Source organism: Podarcis liolepis (genome assembly GCF_965112155.1).
Source record: "Podarcis liolepis genome assembly, chromosome: 7".
Lineage (NCBI taxonomy): Eukaryota > Metazoa > Chordata > Lepidosauria > Squamata > Lacertidae > Podarcis > Podarcis liolepis.
In genome coordinates, this window is record NC_139561.1 from 87,485,320 (window position 1) to 87,511,181 (window position 25,862).

Consider the following 25,862-nt stretch of genomic DNA (forward strand, 5'->3'; position numbering starts at 1 on the left):
GCATGAGTTGGCTGGACAGGCACAGTCCAACGCTGGCTTGGTACCAGAGACAGCTGATCTTCGGCTCCTCTTACTGCGCAGAACACTGCATCCTGCCCAGGCAGGAGGGGGAGGAGGAGGACTCACAACTGCAGTTGGGAACGTTGCAAGCAGTTCCCCACAAATACGCGGACTTTCTGGAGGTCTTCTGCGAGAAAGAGGCAGACAAGCTACCACCGCACAGGCAATATGACTGCAAGATTGACCTCCTGCCAGGGGCGACGCTGCCGAAGGGGAAGCTATATTCCATGTCTGAGGACGAACTACAGGAACTCAAACAGTTCATCGATCACAATTTGCAGCGCGGTTTCATCCGGGAGTCCAGCGCAGTAGGGGGCAGTCCTGTTTTCTTCGTGAAGAAAAAGGACACGCCCCAAAAAAGATTGGTCGTGGATTACCGCCTCTTAAACAGAATGACCAAGCCCTCCGATTTCCCTATGCCCAGGATTGACGACCTGCTGGCGACGGTGCGCAAGGGACGCGTGTTCACCAAGTTGGACCTGCGAGGAGCGTACAATCTCATCCGTATGAGGGAGGGCGATGAGTGGAAGACAGCCATGTTCACGCCTCTGGGCACCTACGAATATAGAGTTATGCCTTTTGGATTGCAAAATGGCTCCCACGTTTTTCAAGCTTTTATGCATCACGTGTTGGCGGGACTCCTCTACAAGAAGTGCGTCTGCTTTCTGGATGACATCCTGATATTCTCTGACTCGCAGCAAGCACACGACCAGGACGTTCGGGAGGTGCTGAAGAGGCTGCAGCAGCATAGACTGTACGCCAAACTGGAGAAGTGCCAGTTCGACACGACGGAGGTGGATTTCTTGGGTTACAAGCTGTCGGACAAGGGGCTAGCCATGGACAGCGCCAAGGTTCGTGCGGTGTTGGATTGGAAGAGCCCGCGCAACCGGAAAGAGGTCCAGAGGTTTGCCGGATTCGCCAATTTCTATCGCAAGTTCATCAAGGGGTTCGCGATGCAGACGGCAGCTATTACGGACACGCTAAGCTCCAAGAAAAAGAAATTCATCTGGACGGAGCAGGCGGAGCGGTCCTTTCAGACACTCAAGCGTCTCTTCGCGTCGGAAGAGCAACTGCTGCATATCGACCCCAGCAGACCGCTGAGGGTGGAGACAGACGCGTCCGATAGAGCAGTGGGAGCGGTACTGCTGCAGAAGGACCCGCAGGGGGTCTGGAGGCCGGGGGCGTTCTACTCCAGAAAGCTCAGCAAGTCGGAGCAGAACTACACCATCTGGGATAGGGAGCTGCTTGCCATTCATGCAGCTTTCAAGGCGTGGAGGCACTTCCTGATCGGCGCCAAGCACACGGTGCAGGTCTGCACGGACCACAAGAATCTGGAGCACTGGCGCACGGCTCGGTTCCTGAACCAGAGGCAGATCCGTTGGGCGGAGTTCTTTGCTGACTTCAATTTCCGAATTGAGTACGTCCCGGGCGACACCAACATCATGGCGGATGCCCTGTCCCGAAAACCGCAGTACCTCGAAGAGGCGACGCCAGCGGCGGCCATGCACATCTTCGCGCCAACAGCGTGGGCGTGCGCTTCAGCCACAGTAGACCTGGATGCGGTGCGAAGGGCGTTGACGGACGACTCATTCGCGCAGGCGAAGATGGCAGAGGTGCACAAGGGCACGGCGAAGGGCGACGAGTTCCAGATACGAGACGGCTTGCTCTTACGTAAAGGGGCCGTCTACGTGCCGGGAGACGAACTTCGCGCCCGGGTACTGCAGCAGCTGCACGACGCACCCACGGCCGGGCACTTTGGCACAGAAAAAACGGTGGAATTGGTCGCAAGAGACTTTTGGTGGCCCAGACTGAGGGGGGAAGTCGCGGACTACGTCGCGAGGTGCGACACCTGCCAGAGGGCCAAGCCGGTGCACAAACCACCGGCGGGACTGCTGGAACCGCTGCAAACGCCGTTTGAACCATGGGAGAGGGTGGCCCTGGACTTTGTCACGGATCTACCCAGCTCGAGAGGCAAGACAGCTGTACTAGTGGTGGTGGACTTGTTCACCAAGATGGCACATTTCATACCGTGTGCGAAGGTGGCCATGGCAGAACAAACAGCCAAATTGTTCATAGATCACGTGTTCAAAGTGCACGGGCTGCCACGGTCTATACTGTCCGACCGCGGACGCCAGTTCATCTCGAATTTCTGGCAAAAGCTGATGGGCTTCCTGAACGTCAAGATCAACCTGACATCGGCAAGGCACCCGCAGACCAACGGGCAAGCGGAGAGGGTCAATGCCATCATGCAGCAGTACCTGAGATGCTATGCCAATCAACAGCCGGCGACGTGGGTGGATTACCTGCCGCTCGCCGAATTCGCCTACAACAACACGAAACACGTATCCACAGGGGTGACGCCGTTCTTCGCCAACAATGGGAGGAATCCCAGAACCTTCCCGGGACTGGACAGAGTGGGGGAAGGGGAACCACAGACGGCGGACGCTTTCGCATCTGAGTTGCAAGAGGTCCACGATCAACTCAGACGGCAGCTGGAGCTGGCGAAGCACGCATACAAGGTCCAAGCTGACAAGCACAGGCGAGTTGGCGAGGAGATCCGAGTGGGAGACTGGGTCTGGTTGGCAGCCCACGCGGTGCCGACCCGATCGTTAGCCAAGAGGAAGCTAGGGCACAAGCAACTCGGTCCATACCGAGTCGAAGCGCAGATCAACCCGGTGGCTTTCCGGCTGGTGCTACCAGAGGGTTCCAGGATGCATCCGGTGTTCCACAGGTCGGTGCTCACTCCCTACAGGGCACCGCACAGGTTCCAGGAACCAGGAACGGCACCGAGTCAGTCTCCGGAGCGGACGGAGGTGGGAAGATTGCCACAGCAGGACCCCATCAACGAAGTCACGGAGATTTTGGACTCCAGATGGGGGGAAGACGGAGTAGAATATCTACTAGCAAGGGAGGGCACCCGGGCCAGTACTAATAGCTGGGTGCCGGACTACGCCTTGGAGGAACCCCTGCTCAAGGATGAGTTTCATGCCCTTTTCCCACACAGACCTATGCCAGCGGGCTTCTTCGACGACTGGTTGTTCACGCCCACGCTTTCCTCCAGCACGTTCCATGGCTTCGACTCGGAAGGGGAACCCGCACCGCGCACACGTTCCCCAGAGGGGTCACCGGAGGGTTCGGCGTCCGACAACTCGTATTGGTGGGACGATCGGCCAGAGGAGCAGTGGCGCCGGAAGTGGCAGGAGACACCAGGTCCAGCGACAGACGCAGAGACGGACATGGACGTTTGCGGGGAGGACCTTGGTTTCGAGCACGGCGGCACCGAGATGGAGGCGGAGGAGACCACTGTTGACGAACGCGGGGAGGAAGACTCGGAGGTCTTCAGTTGGCGGCCAGCAACGGGGAGCGAACTGTATCCGACATTCACTCCCGTGATGACGGAGCACCCACCAACCACCCTTGAAAGCGGGGAGGGGGGAAGGGGGGGCTTCGAGGGGGGGATGGATGTCAGGGGTTCAGGAGCAGAGACGCAGAGAAGGGAGGAGACAGAGAGCGAGGGGGAGGAATACGAAGGAAGGATGAGTGGGGATGACGACCCGAGATCACCGAGCCTGTCTAGCGAGTCCGAGGATTCCCAGAAGGGAGCGCCAGCAGCCAGAGCAAGGGGGGAGAGCAGGGGGACACCCCAGGAAGAAGGGTCCAGAGAGGGATCAGAAAGCAGCAGTTGGAGATCGGGACCCACGTTCCCAGCCGGGAGCAGCGGGGAGAAAGGGGACCAGATATCGGGCTCCGGAGACTTTCAGAAGGAGGGAGGGCATGAGTCAGGAGTAGTCACGCCCACCTCGGGGAGCGAGGAAACGATCAAGAGGAAAGTGGAGAGTTGGGCGCGCGCGCCAAGTTCAAATGTAACGGAAGCTGGCGCAGCCAGCAGCCCAGAGAGTGAACCGAGTCCCAAAGCCCGCCGCAAGGAGGCGGAAGGGTCAGGGGGGTCCGCGTCAGAAGAGAGTAGGAAAGGAGAGACCCAGGGGGGCAGGAGGACCCAGAGACGGAAGGAAAGGCGCAGGAGGTGGAGCAAGGCTAGGGTATTAAGCTGGTGCGCTAGAGGCGGAGACTCAGACGGGTCTTCGTCGTTCTGACCTAGAAGAAGTAGGGCTGCACGTTGCAGTTTGGAAATGGAACCTGTAATCCAATAAAGACTCTTTGAAACTGAACGCTGGCTGACTTGGTCCTATGTGAGCTGGGACTGGGCGGCAGCCCTGACAGATGTATTATAGTATTTTAATATTCTTTTGGAAGCCGCCCGGAGTGGCTGGGGAAGCCCAGCCAGATGGGCGGGGTATAAATATTAAATTATTATTATTATTATTATTATTATTATTATTATTATTATTATTGCTATTATGGAAAGATGCATTCTGACAGAATATAAAAGTTATCAGGAGACGTTGAAATGTTGAAATGGGAGGGCGCGGTCCATGTTTATTCAAAGGTAAACCTTTGTCGGTCACAACTGGACCTAATGGTCAGGGGTCCCTTTACCTTTAAGTCGTTGAGAGCAATTTTATACCACCCTTCTTCCAAGGAGTTTACGGAATAAGCACTGCCCCTGTTTTATCCTGTGACAACCCTGTAAACTGATTTCACCCGTTGAGGTTCCCTGGTCCTATTCTGGCATGATAAATAGCCACTACTCTAGAGGTGCAATCTAAGTTCTTTTAGAACCCTAAGAAAAATAGACATCAAATGTGAAGTAGAAGATTTTTTTGGCCCAGGTACTTACTCGTTGTTTTCATAGAGGTATCTCACAATCACCCAAGGGATGACAAAAAGGATTGGTGCCCCTGCAAGAGACAGAATTAAGAGGACTCGACTAACGTATCTGGATAATGGGTACAATTGCCTTCTACCTCTCATGCTTCCCTTTCGTTTTACAGGTAGCTTTGAGCACTGTTGCCTCCATTACTGAGCATCCCAGCCCCTGAATTAAGCTCTCCCGCAATGTTCGCAACCACCACTGTTCTCCCGTTGTCTCTTTTTCCATCAGGACTTGGCGCTGGGCAGCTAACTCACCCCATCCGATGAGCAGGTAGCCTGAGAAATAGCTTTCTTCCGAAAAGGCCATTGGTCCTAGCAGGTTGTGTAGGTAGAGGCCTTCTACCAGGAGCCAGTAGTAGTTTGCACAGACGCAGTACTGGGTTAAGATCTGTGCCAGCCGGCAGCCGGCCACAGCCTGAAAAGGAAGAGTTTGGATTTGATATCCCGCTTTATCACTACCCGAAGGAGTCTCAAAGCGGCTAACATTCTCCTTTCCCTTCCTCCCCCACAACAAACACTCTGTGAGGTGAGTGGGGCTGAGAGACTTCAGAGAAGTGTGACTGGCCCAAGGTCACCCAGCAGCTGCATGTGGAGGAGCGGAGACGCGAACCCAGTTCCCCAGACTGCAAGACTACCGCTCTTAACCACTACACCACACTGGCTACACCACACTGGAAGAGGAGGAGAATCTGAACGCTCATTTTTTTGGTTCCCGAGCTCTCGTGGGAGCCAGCTGATTCGTGCCAGAGCACCAGCCCCCAAAGCTGGACATTTCGGGATGCAATCCAAAGCCCGGAATAGCTTCTGTAGTTATCAGGGACTGAGCAGAGGAGGAGAAAAGCAATGACAAACCTAGACAGCATCTTAAAAAGCAGAGACATCACCTTGCCAGCAAAGGTCTGTATAGTAAAAGCCATGGTTTTCCCAGTAGTGATGTATGGAAGCGAGAGCTGGACCATCAAGAAGGCTGATTGCCGAAGAATTAATGCTTTTGAATTCTGGTGCTGGAGGAGACTCTTGAGAGTTCCATCGACTGCAAGAAGATCAAACCTCTCCATTCTGAAGGAAATCAGCCCTGAGTGCTCACTGGAAGGACAGATCCTGAAGCTGAGGCTCCAAGACTTTGGCCACCTCATGAGAAGAGAAGATTCCCTGGAAAAGACCCTGATGTTGGGAAAGATGGAGGGCACAAGGAGAAGGGGACGACAGAGGGCGAGATGGTTGGACAGTGTTCTTGAAGCTGCCAGCATGAGTTTGACCAAACTGCGGGAGGCAGTGGAAGACAGGAGTGCCTGGCGTGCTCTGGTCCATGGGGTCACGAAGAGTTGGACATGACTAAAGGACTAAACAACAACAAGAGCAGAGGAGGAATGGTGGAGACCCCATCCTGACCCTTCCAGGGAGGAGGAAGAGGAAGACAGTTTAGATTTACAACAGGGGTTTGAGGGAGGTCACAGCTCAGAGGCAGATGAGGCGGAAAGTTGGGAGATACTGAGAGAGGAGGAAGAGGAACTGTCTTTAGAAAGCATTCCAGATCTCTCCCCTCTCCCAGAACCCAGCGAGCCTTGAAAGTAGGAAAGCAAAGAGCTCAAAGGCAGAGGGGCACTTATCAGCACCCATAGGAGAGATAATGAGACTGACGAATGAGGAAGTGGGAGAGACGGGGGGGGTGTGTGTCGAGATTCACCTGGGACAACGCCATTATCCAAGGGTCTGGGTTCTATAGCCTCTACGATACGATAATCTTTATTGTCATTGTCCCAAATAGAACAACAAAATTGAAAATCTACATCAGACATTCAGAAACCAACAAGCCTGCTATCCCTGCTATCCCAGCCTGGTTTGCCCCCTAAAAACTCTGATACCCCATAATTGAATACAATATACTCACATAGAGACTACCTTACACTGCATTTAACAAGCATTTAAAACCAAAATGGCATTTGAATAGAAACTGTTTTTCAGGCGACTAGTCCTAGTCTTTATAACCCTGTACCTTCTTCCAGAAGGCAGAAGCTGAAAGAGATCATTTCCGGGGTGCGCACTATCCTGCACTATCTCTGCAGCTTTCTTCTGGCACCTGGAAGCATAGATTTGATCCAAGGTGGGAAGAGTGCACCCAATTATTCTCTCCGCAGTCTTTACAACCCTGTAAATACTGTAATAAATTCCGTAAATTGTAAATTCTGTAATTCTGTAAATTCTGAATAAAAAGCAGACGACAAGGAACATTTCCTTGTCTTTCTTCGTTCCTGGGCAACTGGCCGTGGGAGTCGCTGGTAGCAGCCTGACAGTAATTCTGGGATGCCCCACAGGAATGGCTAAGGGAGCTGGGCATGTTTAGCCTGGAGAAGAGGAGGTTAAGGGGTGATATGATAGCCATGTTCAAATATATAAAAGGATGTCATATAGAGGAGGGAGAAAGGTTGTTTTCTGCTGCTCCAGAGAAGCGGACATGGAGCAATGGATCCAAACTACAAGAAAGAAGATTCCACCTAAACATTAGGAAGAACTTCCTGACAGTAAGAGCTGTTTGACAGTGGAATTTGCTGCCAAGGAGTGTGGTGGAGTCTCCTCCTTTGGAGGTCTTTAAGCAGAGGCTTGACAACCATATGTCAGGAGTGCTCTGATGGTGTTTCCTGCTTGGCAGGGGGTTGGACTCGATGGCCCTTGTGGTCTCTTCCAACTCTATGATTCTATTCTATGATTCTATTCTATTCTATGAAATTGCGACGGTTGAGAAGCATGCAATGGCCCATTCAGTCCAGCATCCAATTCTCACAAACAGATGCCCGGGAGAAACCTACCAAGCAGAAGAAGAAGCAGAAGAAGAGTTTGGATTTGATATCCCGCTTTATCACTACCCGAAGGAGTCTCAAAGCGGCTAACATTCTCCTTTCCCTTCCTCCCCCACAACAAACACTCTATGAGGTGAGAGGGGCTGAGAGACTTCAAAGAAGTGTGACTGGCCCAAGGCCACCCAGCAGCTGCATGTGGAGGAGCGGGGAAGTGAACCCGGTTCCCCAGATTGCGAGACTACCGCTCTTAACCACTACACCACACTGGAAAGCACAAGAGCACTCTCCCCTCCCTCGATTTCTAGCAACCGCCTTCTGCATGAGTGAGTTCCATAGTTTATGCCTTGCTTGAAAAATTAATTTCTTTTGTCTGCCCAGGATCTCCTAACACGACGCCCATGCTGCCCCTCTGGTCCCGGCTGGACCCCTCCCACCTCCCCTCCCTCAAATTGCAGTTGCAATGATACCTGTCCCAAAGGAAGGTGCGAGAGGTCCCCTTCGTCCTGGAAGTCCTTGGGGAAGTGAAGCCGCAGGAAGGTGTCCCGGGTGAGGATGGAGACGGCCCGCAGCATGAAGGACGCAAAGAGATTCATGTGGATGTAATTGCGGATGCAACGGAGTTTCCTGGAATTGGGCAGAGAACAGTGGGCAGGGGTCAGGGAGAAGTCAGTTGTGCCCCAAATCTGCCAGGATCCAAGACTGCTAGACAGGGTTTTAACAGAAACCAAATCTCATTCTTGCACTTGCGGCAGCTAGACTGGTGACTGGGAGCGGCCACCGAGACCATATAACACTGGTCTGGCTCCCAGTACGTTTGCAAGCACAATTCAAAGTGTTGGTGCTGACCTTTAAAGCCCTAAACGGCCTCGGTCCAGTATATCTGAAGGAGTGTCTCCACCCACATCGTTCTGGCTGGACACTGAGGTCCAGCGCTGAGGGCCTTCTGGCGGTTCCCTCACTGCGAGAAGCCAAGTTACAGGGAACCAGGCAGAGGGCCTTCTCGGTAGTGGCACCCGCCCTGTGGAATGCCCTCCCACCAGATGTCAAAGAGAAAAATAACTACCAAACTTTTAGAAGACATCTGAAGGCAGCCCTGTTTAGGGAAGCTTTTAATGTTTAATAGACTATTGTATTTTAGTGTTCTGTTGGAAGCCGCCCAGAGTGGCTGGGGAAACCCAGCCAGATGGGTGGGGTATAAATGATGATGATTATTATTATTATTATTATTATTATTATTATTATTATTAGGTTTTTTTGTTTTATTATTTATTAAATTTAATCGAGAGAGCTCAGGGTGGTTCAAAGGATAAAAATACAGGATAAAAGCCTTGTTGTTGGCACCTGTCTGTCTCAAGAGACAATGGAGTATGCCTCCGGGGGTGAAGTAAAAACACTGCACTAGCAGTGTGCATGGGGGTCCTGGACTGCTTAGACGACAACAAACCCCCCTCTTGGCCTGGCTGATGTGGTCCAAAGGAAAGCAGAGCAAAATGTTTGCCACCAGCTTGGCTGCAGAAGTTACCAGACAAACTCCCGTGTTGCAAGGAGAACGTCAGCAATGTCTAGGCAACACGATGGCCATGTACAGACGCAATAGACAATCTTTATAGAATTCCTTCGAACCATAGCAAGTCCAAAATGAAATCTTTAGTCTCAAAGTCTCTGAAAAGCTTTAATTTCCCGATATTGACTACTGTTTTGAATGAATGAAGGTAAATGAAAATATCAAACGCTGTGGAACAGTGCTCGTGTAAGAATGTAGTCACATAAATTCATTCGATACAGGATGGGTTTATGAAGCAATTCTATCTCGTCCCATCACACTGACGAAGAATTCTACGAAACAGTAGTCAATATCTGGAATCACTGTTCAGTGTTGGACATCATATTTGCTGAATACACAAAGCTTCACAGCTTGTCTTTCATCATTCAAAGTACCTCGCTTCATTTAAAGATTTTCAGAGACTATGAGACTAAAGATTTCATTTTGGACTTGTTATGGTTTGAAGGAATTCTATAAAGATTGTCTATTGCGTATGTACATGGTCATTGTGTTGCCTGGACATTGCTGGCTGCAGGAGTTGCCGGAAGGAGGCGTACAAGGCGCCATCTTGGTTATAGTTACAGATAGGTAGCCGTGTTGGTCTGCCATAGTCAAAATTTATCTACTTGCACTTTGATGTGCTTTCAAACTGCTAGGTTGGCAGGAGCAAAAAAATTCCTTCCAGTAGCACCTTAAAGACCAACTAAGTTAGTTCTTGGTATGAGCTTTCGTGTGCATGCAGAAGTGTGTCATGTGTATCTGAAGAAGTGTGCATGCACACGAAAGCTCATACCAAGAACTAACTTAGTTGGTCTTTAAGGTGCTACTGGAAGGAATTTTTTTATTTCATCTTGGTTATCTTAGGATTTGTGCAGGGTTTCCTCCTTTTTCTTCACCCAAAGATATCCCGCCTTCTTGACCGTTGGCCCCACAGTGTGGCGTAGTGGTTAAGAGCAGCGGACTCGTAATCTGGTGAACCGGGTTCGTGTCTCCGCTCCTCCACATGCAGCTGCTGGGTGACCTTGGGCCAGTCACACTTCTCTGAAGTCTCTCAGCCCCACTCACCTCACAGAGTGTTTGTTGTGGGGGAGGAAGGGAAAGGAGAATGTTAGCCGCTTTGAGACTCCTTAGGGTAGTGATAAAGCGGGATATCAAATCCAAACTCTTCTGTTCATCCACTCAATCCACCTGAGGAAGTCCCTAATTAACCCAGTCGAAGCTGTTTCCAAGTTGTGGCAGCTGTCACATGCTGACAGCTTCTAGGAGCCACAGGCGAGAGCTGAGTGCAGGATGAGGCCCAAAGGTGGGCAAACTACCCCAGAAGGAGCATGACGTGTCTGCACCAGAGGCACTACGCTTCCTCTAACACCCTACATATCCCATCCTTGCACTAGTGTTTACTGAACCGCACAAAAGTGCATTGATGTGCACTGTGTGGTTAACTCTTTAATAGTCAGCAGGGGGAGCTGTTGCTCTGCTCTGCTCTAAGAGACATGCCTTAGTGCATGGGTATGCAAACTAAGGCCCAGGGGCCGGATCCAGCCCAATCGTCTTCTAAATCCAGCCCGCAGACGGTCCGGGAATCACCGTGTTTTTACATGAGTAGAATGCGTCCTTTTCTTTCAAATGCATCTCTGGGTTATTTGTGGGGCCTGCCTGGTGTTTTTACACAAGTAGAATGTGTGCTTTTATTTAAAATGCATCTCTGGGATCAGAAGGTCGGAGGTTTGAATCCCTGCGACGGGGTGAGCTCCCGTTGCTCGGTCCCTGCTCCTGCCAACCTAGCAGTTTGAAAGCACGTCAAAGTGCAAGTAGATAAATAGGTACCACTCCGGCGGGAAGGTAAACGGCATTTCCGTGTGCTGCTCTGGTTCGCCAGAAGCGGCTTAGTCATGCTGGTCACGTGACCCGGAAGCTGTACGCTGGCTCCCTCGGCCAGTAAAGCGAGATGAGCACCAGAACCCCAGAGTCAGCCATGACTGGACCCAATGGTCAGGGTTCCCTTTACCTTTACCTTTTTACCTGGTGTTTTTACGTGAGTAGAATGTGTCCTTTTATTTAAAATGCATCTTTGCATAGGAATTCATTCATTTTTTCCCCTCTTCAAAATATAGTCCGGCCCCCCACATGGTCTGAGGGACAGTGAACTGGCCCCCTGCTGAAAAAGTCTGCTGACCCCTGCCTTAGCGGAAGCCTCTCTTGGCAGATGTGATTAATCAAACCACACACCCACATCTTTCAATACCTCTCATTTTTCCTGCGTGGTACCCAGGGGAGGGCAGTGCCCCTTGTCGTCTTTCTCAATACCTGAAAGCTGCCAACAGGACGAAGGCCGCAAGCAGAGCCACGAACGAAAGGGAGTAGCCCACTGTGTACATCAGTCGAAACTGCTCCAGAATCCACAAATGTTTCTGGGGAGAAACAGAAGCACAGCTGGAATACACCTCAGCGGAAAAGGGCACCTCTATCGCAGGTTGCAAGTGACGCAGGAAAAACATCACTATTAATAGGCTTATCAGCAAAAGGTCTGGAAGGAAAGAGTGTTTAAAGTGTTGGTTCTGCAATACTAAGAATCTGTCTAGAATGTATAACTTGCTGTTGAAATGGAATACACAGGACGAAATGGTGAAATCAGCCATGATTAAATGGGCACAAGATATTGGCCATGACATTATGTTGGCTGACTGGGAACAGTTATGGACCACCGGTATTAGGTTTACGGCATGTAACGCCTTAAGAGAAAACATAATGAAAATGATTTACAGGTGGTACATGACCCCAGTCAAGCTTGCAAAAATTTACCATTCGCCCAATAATAAATGTTGGAAATGTAATGAGACTGAAGGTACTTTTTATCACCTTTGGTGGACCTGCCCGAAGATCAAAGCCTTTTGGGAAATGATCTATAATGAAATCAAGAAAGTCCTTAAGTGGACTTTCTCTAAAAAACCTGAGGCTTTCCTCTTGGGCATGGTCGGCCAATTGGTGTCAAGGAAGGATAGGACGTTTTTTATGTACGCTACTACAGCAGCGAGAATTCTTCTGGCAAAGTATTGGAAGACACAAGAACTACCCACTCTGGAAGAATGGCAGACGAAGGTGATCGACTACATGGGATTGGCAGAGATGACCGGCAGAATCCGTGACCAGGGAAAAGAGACAGTGGAAGAAGACTGGAAGAAATTTAAAATATATCTTAAAAACTGTTGTAAAATTGAGGAGTGTTAAGATGTTAAGGAACTAAGAAATAGAGAATTGCAGCTGAAACCAATAAGTTAAAGAAAAAAGAATCTAATGAAAGTGATTGGAATTTTTTAATTAGATTTAAGGAGTTGCTGAAGAAATGTGAAACAAGGATGCAGAAAAGGGAAGGTATGGGGAAGTCCGGGAAGTAAGGTGTATGAAAATAAGACTAAGAAATTATATGTGTTTATTTGTTTGTATGTTATTGTCTTGTGTATAGTTTGTTTTTATTATGTGTTTGGAAAATCAATAAAAATTTATAAAAAAAAATATAATAAAGTGTTGGTGCTGACCTTGAAAGCCCTAAATGGCCTCAAAGGCCCAGTAGACCTGAAGGAGCATCTCCACCCCCATCGTTCTGCCTGGACACTGAGGTTCAGCTCTGAGGGCCTTCTAGCAGTTCCCTCACTGTGAGAAATGAGGTTACAGGGAACCAGGCAGAGGGCCTTCTCGGCAGTGGCACCTGCCCTGTGGAACGCCCTCCCACCAGATTTCAAGGAAATAAACAACTACAGTCATACCTCGGGTTACAGACACTGTGGTTTTTTTGGGTTACAGACCGCCGGAACCTGGAAGTACTGGAATGAGTTACTTCTGGGTTTCGGCGGTCGCGCATGCGCAGAAGCGCCGATTCGCAACCCACGCATGCACAGATGCGCTGCTGCGGGCTGCGGACGTGCATCCCGCATGGATCACGTTCGCAATCCGAGTGTCCACTGTATCTGGCTTTTAGAAGACATCTGAAGGCAGCCCTGTTTAGGGAAGTTTCCATGTTTGATGTGTTACAGTGGTGCCTCGCAAGACGAAAAGAATCCGTTCTGTGATTCTCTTCGTCTAGCGGTTTTTTCGTCTTGCGAAGCAAGCCCATTGACGGATTAGCGGATTAGCGCTATTAGCGGCTTTTAACGGCTTATCTGCTGATCGGATCAGCTGATAAGCGGCTTAGCGAGTCTAGCGAGTTTTCCGTCTTGCGAGGCATTCGTCTTGCGGGGCACCACTGTATTGTGTTTTTAATATCCTGTTGGAAGCCGCCCAGAGTGGCTGGGGAAACCCAGCCAGGTGGCTGGGGTATAAACAAACAAACAAACAAACAAACAAACAAATTATTATTATTATTATTATTATTATTATTATTATTATTATTATTATTATTATTATTGCAGACAAGGTTTCATCCACTGAGACTGCAGCACTTGCAGAGCTTCCCAGGGTCCCCATTTTCCAGGGAGGGGCCCCTGACCATTAGGTCCAGTCGTGGCCGACTCTGGGGTTGCGGTGCGGTGGACTGGATGATCCTTGAGGGTCCCTCCCCACACTACGGTTCTCTGATTCTGTCTGCCCTGAATCTTCACAGGGCATCCACACGTTCTACGAGTGCTAAGAGGGAGAAAAACTTGTTTCTATCCATTTTTCTCCATGAAATGCATCATTTTATAAGCGCCTGTCGTATCACCTCTTGCTTTTTGTCTAAACTAAAGGTAAAGGTACCCCTGACCATTAGGTCCAGTTGCAAACGACTCTGGGGTTGCGGCGCTCATCTCGCTTTACTGGCCAAGGGAGCCGGCGTACAGCTTCCGGGTCATGTGGCCAGCATGACTAAGCTGCTTCTGGCGAAATCAGAGCAGCGCACGGAAATGCCGTTTACCTTCCTGCCGGAGCGGTACCTATTTATCTACTTGCACTTTGACATGCTTTCGAACTGCTAGGTGGGCAGGAGCAGGGACCGAGCAACGGGAGCTCACCCCGTTGCGGGGATTCGAACCGCCGACCTTCTGATCGGCAAGTCCTAGGCTCTGTGGTTTAACCCACAGCACCACCCACGTCCTTTCCCTTAGGACATCCCTATTTTCATCGGAGGAATGTTGGAGGGTATGGAGTTATGCGACCCTCAAGCCAAGGAGATAAGTAACTATACAATCTTTAGAAGACATTTGAAGGCAGCCCTGTATAGGGACGGTTTTAATGTTTAACGTTTTATTATGATGTAAGCCACCCAGACTGGCTGGGGCAACCCAGTCAAATGGGCAGGCTATTACCATTATTACTATTATTATTATGGACATCCCTATTTTCATCGGAGAAATATCAGAGGGTATTCTGCTGCATCCAAAAGGCCTCCTTAGGCTTCTTTGCCCAGAGTTACCGGTACTTCCAATTTTGATGGCGAAATGTTTGGTTCTCAAAATAATGTGCCATTATTCATTTGCAAAAGGGAAAAAGATCCATCCAGCGATTCAAGGCTTTTTAGCTAATTGAATATCTGCCTTTTCTCAGTGCAGCAGGTACATGGAAATAAGTTATCATGTAAATCAAAACCTCAGTGCAGCTGCTTTTTTTTGAGGTGGGGATGGAAGTGGAAGATCACTGAGAGTTTAATGGATGAAAACTGATGCCGTTTGTTAGAAGGAAAGGCATATTTACTTCCTTCTTTCCCCTTCTCCCAATTTTCTACTATGGTCACAGACCCCCAACAGAATTACATTTTATACTGCAATCTGGGGGGAAAACCAGTGGATTAAATTCTGCCCATGTCACGCATAATTTGATAACTTTAGTCAATTAATCTTTTTAAAGAAAGGCTTTTAAAAAATTAACACAGTTTTAAGGGTTTAAAACAATCCCTTCCTCACCTTGTACAGGAGACAAGTGAACTCTCAAGTAATATTATATTATATTATATTATATTATATTATATTATATTATATTATATTATATTATATTATATTATATATAATAATAATAATAGTAATAATTTATTTATACCCCGCCCATCTGGCTGGGTCTCCCCAGCCACCCTGGGCGGTTTCCAACAAAGTATTAAAATACAGTGGTCCGTTAAATATTAAAAGCTTCCCTAAACATTATTATATCATATTATATTATATTATATTATATTATATTATATTATATTATATTATATTATATTATACACACACCAAAAGCATTAATCTGTCCAGATAACTCATCATCATCAAAATTCAAGTCCACAATATTCACAGCATCCAGAAAGTTTTGTACACTGGTAGGAGATATCTTTAGTTTGAGTTTTTGTCTATTAATCTACTCGTGAGATGGATTATGGCTTGCAGCAGCCCTCAGTAGCAATGCTTTCCAAAGACTGAACATTTTTGGACCTGTCCCAAGGTGAAAGACTTCTGGGAAAAGATTTATAATGAATTGAAAAAAATGTTGAAATATACATTTATAAAGAAACCAGAGGCCTTTCTTCTTGGAATAACAGGTTTGGAATTGCCCAAGAAAGATGTTAAATTATTTTTGTATGCCACAACTGCTGCTCGTATTTTGTTAGCTAAAAAGTGGAAAACCCAAGAATTACCAACAATAGAAGAATGGCAGATGAAGATGATGGATTTTTCGGAGCTAGCCAACCTAACCGGAAGAGTCCACGACCAGAAGGAGGAGGAGTATCAGGAAGAGTGGAATAAATTTAATGATTATTTAGTTAAATTTGTTAAGTTAAACTAACTGAAAACAGCTTGCAGATAGTTAATGGGCTTCGGATTTTATTTATGTTCAGTGATGAATTAATATGTTTAATTCCATAAGATGAAGATCTAAGGATGTTTAAGTTAAATCTCATAAAAAATGGGATTTGGAAAACCGTTAAAAGGACATGCAATGAAATTCAACCGAGGGGAAGCGAGGAAGTCACTTAACAAAGTTAATAGCTGTAATTTTGAATAAGGCTATGATTTATGTTTGTCTGTTTTGTGTGTTTGTTTGTTTGTTTGTTTGTTTGTTTGTTTATAATATTGTGAAAACTAATAAAAAAAAATTTTGGGGGGGGGGACCAAAGACTGAACATTTAAAGCACAAACGCATTAAATACGGCCAAAAAAAATGAGGGGCACAAATACAAGATGGGTGACACCTGGCTTGAGAGCAGTACATGTGAAAAGGGTCTAGGAGTCTTGGTTGACCACAAACTTGACATGAGCCAACAGTGTGACGTGGCAGCTAAAAAAGCCAATGCAATTCTGGGCTGCATCAATAGGAGTATAGCATCTAGATCAAGGGAAGTAATAGTGCCACTGTATTCTGCTCTGGTCAGACCTCACCTGGAGTACTGTGTCCAGTTCTGGGCACCACAGTTCAAGAAGGACACTGACAAACTGGAACGTGTCCAGAGGAGGGCAACCAAAATGGTCAAAGGCCTGGAAACGATGCCTTATGAGGAACGGCTAAGGGAGCTGGGCATGTTTAGCCTGGAGAAGAGGAGGTTAAGGGGTGATATGATAGCCATGTTCAAATATATAAAAGGATGTCATATAGAGGAGGGAGAAAGGTTGTTTTCTGCTGCTCCAGAGAAGCGGACATGGAGCAATGGATCCAAACTACAAGAAAGAAGATTCCACCTAAACATTAGGAAGAACTTCCTGACAGTAAGAGCTGTTTGACAGTGGAATTTGCTGCCAAGGAGTGTGGTGGAGTCTCCTACTTTGGAGGTCTTTAAGCAGAGGCTTGACAACCATATGTCAGGAGTGCTCTGATGGTGTTTCCTGCTTGGCAGGGGGTTGGACTCGATGGCCCTTGTGGTCTCTTCCAACTCTATGATTCTATGATTCTATGATATGGATTAAGAATCCAGAGCGACTCTTATTTAGTAAGGTCTCTTCTCTCCCTCCTCGCTGCTTTTCAGAGGTGGGGTTTGTGGTGCAATGAGTTTACCTGGAAGGGGAGCTCTTTGTCGACGGCTTCGCACTGAGAGTGATCTCGCCATGGGTGCCCCGACTCATCCACCACCCACTGTCCATCTGGGCCGCATTTCTGGAACACAAAGCCACCTCGAACTGCAGAGGACGTTTTGGGGGAAGGAGGGGGAGCAGCAAGAGGATACGAATGGTTTGATTATAATAATAAAAATACAAATAACCTATATCCATGACAATACAATTTGATTTAATACAGTGGTACCTTGGGTTACATACGCATCAGGTTACATACGCTTCAGGTTACACACTCCGCTAACAGGTTAAGAACTTTGCTTCAGGATGAGAACAGAAATCGTGCTCCGGTGGCACAGCAGCAGCAGGAGGCCCCATTAGCTAAAGTGGTGCCTCAGGTTAAGAACAGTTCCAGGTTAAGAACAGACCTCCAGAACGAATGAAGTACTTAACCCAAGGCACCACTGTAGTTGTATTCCATTCTGCTGTGCTCAGAAGAATCATTGGTGCTGACATTTAAAGCCCTAAATGGCCTCAAAGGCCCAGTATACCTGAAGGAGCGTCTCCACCCCCATCGTTCTGAGGTCCAGCTCCAAGGGCCTTCTGCCGGTTCCCTCCCTGCGAGAGGCAAAGCTACAGGGAACCAGGCAGAGAGGGCCTTCTCGGTGGTGGCACCCGCCCCGTGGAACACCCTCCCACCAGATGTCAGGGAAATAAACAACTACAGCCATACCTTGGTTCTCGAACGCCTTGGTACTTGTACGTTTTGGCTCTCGAAAGCCGAAAACCTGGAAGTGAGCGTTCCGGTTTTCGAACGTTCTTTGGAAGCCAAATGTCTGACACGGCTTCGAATGGCATGCAGGAAGCTCCTGCAGGCAATTGGAAGTCGCACCTTGGTTTTCGAACAGTTCCGGGAGTCGAACAGACTCCCGGAACGGATTAAGTTCGACAACCAAGGTACCACTGTATCTGACTTTTAGAAGACATCTGAAGGCAACCCTGTTTTTGATGCTCAATGTTTCATTGTGTTTTTAATATTCTGTTGGGAGCCACCCAGAGATGGCCGGGTTATGTATGTATAAGTAAGTAAATAAATAAATAAATAAATAAATAAATAAATAAATGTTATTATTATTATTATTATTATTATTATTATTATTATTATTTAGAATCATAGAATTGTAGTTGCAGATAGGTAGCCGTGTTGGTCTGCCATAGTCAAAACAAAAAAAATCCTTCCAGTAGCACCTTAAAGACCAACTAAGTTAGTTCTTGGTATGAGCTTTCGTGTGCATGCACACTTCTTCAGATACACTGAAACAGAAGTTGCCAGATCCTTCTATATAGTGAGAAGGTGGGGAGGGGTATTACTCAGAAGGGTGGTGGGAATGGGAGATTGGCAGATAGCTGAGATGAGCCTGTTGACGACTCTTAACGACTGCAATAGGGCTTACAGGAAAAGGCAAGGGGTGAGAAGGTGAAAAATGGCTTAGTCATGTATAATGAGATAAGAATCCAATGTCTCTGTTCAGACCAGGTCTCTCCATGGTTTTAAGTTTGGTAATGAGTTGCAATTCAGCAGCTTCTCTTTCCAGTCTTTTCCTGTAAGACCTATTACAGTCGTTAAGAGTCGTCAACAGGCTCATCTCAGCTATCTGCCAATCTCCCATTCCCACCACCCTTCTGAGTAATACCCCTCCCCACCGTCTCACTATATAGAAGGATCTGGCAACTTCTGTTTCAGTGTATCTGAAGAAGTGTGCATGCACACGAAAGCTCATTGAATTGTAGAATTGGCAGGGAACCCGAGAGTCTTCTAGTCCAACCCCCTTGGTTTCAGAACCAACAGTTCTGAAAGTTAGCAAACATTGCAACCAGGCTGGGAGCCCAGACTTAATAATAATAATAATAATAATAATAATAATAATTATTATTATTATTATTATTTTTATTTATACCCGCCCTCCCCAGCCAAGACCGGGCTCAGGGCGGCTAACACCCGATATAAAAACAAATTAATTGAAATACAACTTAAGAACAAGATTAAAATACAACATTAAAACATTAAAATGCAGCCTCATTTCAATGGAAATTCAAATCAAAAACCTTTTGGGGGATGAAAGCATCAAGTCTTCACCAAGGCTAACTATCCAGACTGGTCCTACATGGGCCAGAAAAAGCCAGGGAAGTCCCCAAATAGGAGTTCCATCACAGGAGGAGAAAGGAAAAAGGAAGAGGGGGAAGGAATCAAATGGATTCAAAGACTTAAGGGATGAACGAACCGTATTGGGTGCCTTTGCATCTATACTTACCTTGCTGGTGCCAAGGCAGGTACCAGGGGCAAGGGACCTTGGCAGAGGTGTTCGGAAGAGCATCGCCCCAGCAGGCGTACATGTCAAAGGTACGGTTGCACACCAGACCTGGAAGAAGGGCAGAGCAAAGGGGGAAGAGGTCGTTTAATGCTTTTGAAAGGGGGATTAAGCCAAGGTAACTGTGGGGTAACTGTAAACCCCAAGGTAAACATGGGGTAACTGTGCCCGTGAAGGACCAGGTGCGCAGCCTGGGAGTCATTTTGGACTTGCAGCTGTCCATGGAGGCACAGGTTAAATCCGTGTCCAGGGCAGCTGTGTACCAGCTCCATCTGGTACGCAGGCTGAGACCCTCCCTGCCCGCAGACTGCCTCGCCAGAGTGGTGCATGCTCTGGTTATCTCCCGCTTGGACTACTGCAATGTGCTCTACGTGGGGCTACCTTTGAAGGTGACCCAGAAACTACAACTAATCCAGAATGCAGCAGCCAGACTGGTGACTGGGAGCGGCCACCGAGACCATATAACACCGGTCTTGAAAGACCTACACTGGCTCCCAGTACGTTTCCGAGCACAATTCGAAGTGTTGGTGCTGACCTTTAAAGCCCTAAACGGCCTCGGTCCAGTATACCTGAAGGAGCGTCTCCACCTCCATCGTTCTACCCGGACACTGAGGTCCAGAACCGAGGGCCTTCTGGCGGTTCCCTCATTGCGAGAAGCCAAGTTACAGGGAACCAGGCAGAGGGCCTTCTCGGTAGTGGCGCCTTCCCTGTGGAACGCCCTCCCACCAGATGTCAAAGAGAACAACAACTACCAGACTTTTAGAAGACATCTGAAGGCAGCCCTGTTTAGGGAAGCTTTTAATGTTTGCTGTATCACAGTATTTTAATATTCTTTTGGAAGCCGCCCAGAGTGGCTGGGGAAACCCAGCCAGATGGGCGGGGTATAAATAATAAATTATTATTATTATTATTATTATTATTATTATTATTATTATTATTATTAAGGGACAGAGCAACAGCAGGAAGAAAGGGATCTCTCAATGACTGCTGGTCATGGTGGCGTCATAGAGCTTCTGCCTTCAGGAGCACTCTACCTTCCAAATGTCAGTTGTTGGGGAACCACGTTTGTGAACATTAACAAGTAAATCAGGCATCGGAAAACGTCCAACCTATACACTTTAAAACGTGTTTGTGAGAGGGGGTGGGGGGGAAATGGGTTTTTTTGTTTCTTGTTGTTTCTGGTTTATATTATGTATTCCGTGTTTTTTTTTAATCTTGTGTTTTCGTGTTGCGAACCGGCCCGGAATCGACGGATGAAGGGCATTAACGCAAATTTAGTAAGCAAACGAAACAGAAATAAATAAAGCGAAATGCCATTCTCGGGGGAAATTGGACAAATTTCGGCGTACCGGCCAAACAGCCTTGCACAAGAAATTTCATTTGCAAGATACCGCTTCTTGGTGACATTTGAACTTAAAAAAATATGGATTCTTGGAGAAGGCAGGTTGAAAGAGAGGGAGGGTGGGTAGGCAAGTTGGGACATTTCAAACCTGTGCCTACTTTTGGAGAGTCAATCACATGCTGTCAAATTCAGGTTGTATGATCAGATTGCATCTCATCAGCTTTGATCATGCGACACCTTTCATCAGCAACCTTGGGAAACAGATCCTTTAATCCCTCCCTCCCCCCATCAGACTTTTTGCAATACGGAAAGTGAATGAACTGGAAAGCGTGGATATGATAGGAATTTTATGGTCTTAGATATATGGTAATGTTCATAAGTGTACCAACCAAGCACGTACATAGATCAGCACAGGAAGACCAACCTGGAACCATTCTGATTCCTAAACTGAGCAAATGTTTTCTCTGCAAGATCAAAGTGGGAAACCTCCCATTGTCTCTTTCCTCACAAATCCTGTCTTAAGGGCACATTTAAGATGTGAATAAGGTGTGAGCGTGTGACATGGCCCAGGAACTAAGTATTTATCACTACAAAAGACTGGCCAGGCTCCCCAGGAAATCCAATCAAGTAACCTGCCAGACAGGAGATAAACAACAACAGGAGAAAAACATTCAAATTTCTGTTTAGACCACCTTTTTGTGATGTAGGTGTGATGTATCTGAGGGGTGGTCTTAGGTTACACCCCTTCTGTGATGTATGTATGATGTTTCTGGGGGTGGTCTTGATCTACAGGGTGGGAATTTCAAAAGTCTTTATAAGGCCTTGCATGCCATTTTTCTGGGTTCCTCCTCTCTCCTGCGGGTGAGAGGAGCACCCTGTTGCAACAGATCAATAAAGATCAAGCTTAGTAGCTGCTTTGCTTCTCAATATTCTCTGGTTGGCCTCTGTTATCTTCTCCTACCAATAGGGAACCTATGTAAGGACTCTATATGGGCTCTTGGATACCCCATAAGGGAAAAGGGCAATTTTTATTTACAACATGGGACAGCAATTACTTGACGCAACGCTGTTTAACCTCTCTGCAGACACTGTGCAAACAAACCAGGATGAATGCTCAGTGAAGCAGTGGTTTGGAAGAGACCTCTTTATACTGCTAAGAGCATAAGAAAAACTCCGCTGGATCAGGCCAAAGGGAAAGAAGATCCCTTGCTCTCTCTCTCACTTGTGGGACGCGGGTCCTCCAGGATCTTGCGATAGCAGGCTGCCTGATACTGCTGCCACGCCTCAAACATCTCTTTGGCCGAGTTTTCGGTGGAGCTTGCCTGCGACAGGGGAGGGAAATGAAACAACAACAACAACAGGTACATATCAGCTAGTCACCTAAAGGTTTTGTCCAGAGTACATAGCTCTTCCAAAAGTTGCCTGATGTTTAGTTAGGTTAGTTGCCCACTTATTACCCTATTTTTCGCTCCACAGGGCGCACCGGACCATAGGGTGCACCTAGTTTTTAGGGGGGGAAATAAAGAAAAGAGGCTGCACGTGGCTTTGGCAGAAGCCAAGACAGCGAGCGGGATGGATCCCGCTCGCTGTCTTGGTTTCGTTTTTAGCCGTGGGGTGGGGCGGGGGAAGCCCGAGCTTCCCCAACCCCAGCCCCCAAAACAGGTCCAGGAGCGGGGGTAAGATGCGTGCAACCTCGCCGCCGCTCCTGGAGCTTGTGGGGCTGGGGACGGGGGAAGCCCGAGCTTCCCCTGACCCCAGCCCCCAGAACAGGATGCTATCCACAAGCCTTTGGAGCCTGGCGGGAATTCCTGCCGCGCTCCGAAGGCTTGCGGATAGCTGCCTGAAGCCTGGAGAGCGAGAGGGGTCGGTGCGCACCGACCCCTCTCACTCTCCAGGCTTCAGCGATAGCTGCGCAGCCTGCATTCGCTCCATAAGACGCACACACATTTCCCCTTAATTTTTGGAGGGGGAAAAGTGCGTCCTATAGAGCGAAAAATACGGTATTATTATTAAATTTTTTGCAAGCTTTGCACCTGGGCCTTGAAATTGCAGCCTGGTCCACAGAAAGCAAGCAGAGAAAGCAATTTCTATCACTTCACCACGACACCAAAGAAAAAGCTTTGCTTGTAGTTTTGTGTGTCAGGCCCCTGAACAACGGCACAGCAGCAGGACGTATATTTATTTTGCTTAGTGTGCACTTTACCTGCAGCTTGCAAGTTCATTCCCCCACCTTGCCCCTTTCATTAAAAAAATAAATAAACTGAGGGCTTTGGGGCAGGGTGGGCTGCCTGTGCTTTATTAGGTTTTGTTTGTTTGTTTTACCTGTTGTTTGGGTTGATTCTGAACATGGCCCAGTGCCCACCTTCCTGCTGTGATTTGGGTGTTTCTGTGGTGCCCATGTCTGTTTCTTAGATTCCCAAAGGTGCTCCAAGGCCCAAAAGAATTAGGCAACCCTCCCAACTTTACAATCAGTGCCCGGATTTACGTAGAAGCTAAACAAGCTATAGCTTAGGACCCCACTCTCTTGGGGGCCCCAAAAAAAATTAAAGGGAAAAAAAACACACCTGGATGTATATTTCCAAAATATAAGATAAAAAACAAATAAAATAAAACCTACATACAGCAACAGTGTTTTGTGTTGTGTAGGCTCCTATGGTGTAAGTCATGGGCTCCACCTGCTAGCCTGCTCCCTAAAATATCACAGGTTTGCTCATTTCTGTATATAGAGTGCCAACATTCTGCACAGACTGGTTGTGTTATGTACTGAAGTTCTCACCCTGGGCCAGCAGGGGGATACTGTAGATAGTTTTCACTCAGGTCCACATATGCAAATAAGGGATTGAAAGTGACATTCAGTGATTGGATAGTTATAGAAAATGGTTACTGTTGCGTTGTAGTGGAGCTCTATATAAGCAGGCTGGCTGAACCCTTCAGTTCAGCTCTGTTCTGGCCTGTGAATAAGCAAGAGCTGTTTGAAGAATCGCTGTGTCGTCTGATATGTTCACCCACAACTTAACAGGTTCCATGGCAACATGCGCAAATGGCTTTAGATACCTATTAGGCCCATAAATTACCATATACAGTGGTACCTCTGGTTGCGAACGGGATCCGTTCCGGAGGCCCCTTTCGCAACATGAATAGAACGCAACCCATGTTTGCGTGTCTGCGCATGCGCAGGTCGCGATTCGCCGCTTCCGAGCATGCGTGTGAAGTCATTTTATGCACATGCGCGAGCAGCGAAACCCGGAAGTAACCCTTTCCGGTACTTTCGGGTTGCCGCGGGATGCAACTTGAAAAAACATATCATGAAGCAAATGTAACATGAGGTATGACTGTACTGTAGCATATATTCAACACAAAAAACAGCGGCCATTTGTTGTTGACAAAGGACAGCTGGACATATAAAGGGCCCCAAGGAAGCCGGACTATCCTCCACCAGGGCCAGGGTCTTTTCAGTGATGGCTCCGACCTGGTGGAATGCTCTGTCCCATGAGACTAGGGCCCTGCAGGACTTGATCTCCTTCCGCACGGCCTGTAAGACAGAGCTATTCTGCCTGGCCTTCAGTTTGAATTAGCCTGATCCTCTATTCCCTTTTCCCCTTTCATCTTCTATGAAGAAACCCTTTCTGGGACCCCATATTTAAATTCTTCCCTGGTCTCCTTGCTGGCCCTAGTAGGACCAACTTGGCCAGTTAGCCCTGGTGATCATTTGATGTCTACTGACTGGGTTTTTTGTTTTGTCCCCCCCCCCCCAAATGACCCCTGAATTTTAGAATTTTATTCATATTGATGCTGCATTTTGTGTTGTATTTTATGCTGTTTTATGCTGTTTTTCAGTCACATTTTCATCAATGTTTTCTATTTGCTGTTCGCCGCCCTGAGCCCAGTTTTTAAACCAGGAAGGGCAGGGTATAAATAAAAAAATATTATTATTATTTTTATAACCTTCAGTAGCTTAGGGCCTCATCAAACCTAAATCTGGCCCTGTCTATGATACAGTCATACCTCGGGTTACAGACGCTTCAGGTTGCGTTTTTTTGGGTTACGGACCCGCCGAATCCCAGAAGTACCGGAACATGTTACTTCTGGGTTTCAGTGATCGCCCATGCACAGAAGCGCTAAATCGCACTTTGCGCATGTGCAGAAGTGCCAAATTGCAACCCGCTCGTACACAGATACACCTCTGTGAGGAGATTTCACCCCTCCCATACCCAAGAATCTCCTGATGATCTCCTGATGGTCTCTGCTGACTCTCCAGAGAGGAGGAGGCGTGTCCTGCCTATCTACTTATTCTGCCCAGCAACATATCAGTGTGTGTGTGAGAGAGAGTCAGTCAGTCAGTGTATCGGAGAGAGTGAGAGTGTTGGAGATCCTAGAGATAAGATTGCTGCTAAGTGCAGCTGCAGACTCTCAGTGTAGCATTGATTTATGCTTAGAATATTCAGCTCTGTATATAGTTTTGTATCATAGTTGTAGTTACAGAATAAAAGGAAGATATTCTACAGAGCTGCTCTCCGAGTGGTTTATACTCTGCAAGACTCTGCAAAACTCTGCTGCGCAACGACTGTATTATTGAGACAGTGAATCCGGTGCTCTCAGCTCTAAGCTGTGAGTCCACAGCACTGTGACCTGTTCCTGCGAGAAGGAGGTCTCTGGCAGTGCTTCCCAGCTCGCCTAGCCCAGTCGGGGTTGAGGTGCATGAGTCCAGTTGGTGCACTGGCTCTAGGGCGATGCTGACACGCTGCGGGTTGCGAATGTGCATCCCCGCACGGATCATGTTCGCAACCCGAGTGTCCGCTGTATTAGGGTGCGGATGAGACCCTGCTCCTCGCCCCCAGCCTCACCTGCGCGTTCTTTCGGAGCAAGACAAGCAAAAGGAAGAGATCAAGGGATCCCTGCATGCTTCGGCTGCGGAACAGACACGAGGCCAGTGAAGGGCATCCATCTCAGGCTCCTCTGGCTAGCAGCCTTCTGCAGTGGGAGTCCGCCTCCATCCACACTGGACCCACGTTCGGTGGAAGAGTTCTGGGGGTGAAATAATAATAATAA

At 47.9% G+C, this 25,862-nt stretch overlaps 1 protein-coding gene and 1 long non-coding RNA gene across 2 annotated transcripts in view; both read right to left on the bottom strand.

The window, feature by feature from the left end:
* The window catches only part of LOC310712747, a 410,683-nt gene that overhangs the window by 123,265 nt on the left and 261,556 nt on the right, over positions 1-25,862 (bottom strand). The window lies entirely within an intron of this gene.
* LOC310712640 (glucagon receptor-like) overlaps positions 1-25,862 on the bottom strand; it is a 49,023-nt gene that overhangs the window by 12,436 nt on the left and 10,725 nt on the right. The window contains exons 2-9 of the mRNA XM_083515909.1: positions 25,658-25,838; positions 22,036-22,135; positions 19,415-19,522; positions 17,107-17,228; positions 11,482-11,585; positions 8,099-8,255; positions 5,089-5,248; positions 4,799-4,859 (exon numbers count right to left, since the gene is read on the bottom strand). Coding sequence (XP_083372035.1) covers positions 4,799-4,859; positions 5,089-5,248; positions 8,099-8,255; positions 11,482-11,585; positions 17,107-17,228; positions 19,415-19,522; positions 22,036-22,135; positions 25,658-25,714 — 869 coding nt within the window. The 5' untranslated portion in view covers positions 25,715-25,838. The remainder of the gene's footprint in view (positions 1-4,798; positions 4,860-5,088; positions 5,249-8,098; positions 8,256-11,481; positions 11,586-17,106; positions 17,229-19,414; positions 19,523-22,035; positions 22,136-25,657; positions 25,839-25,862) is intronic.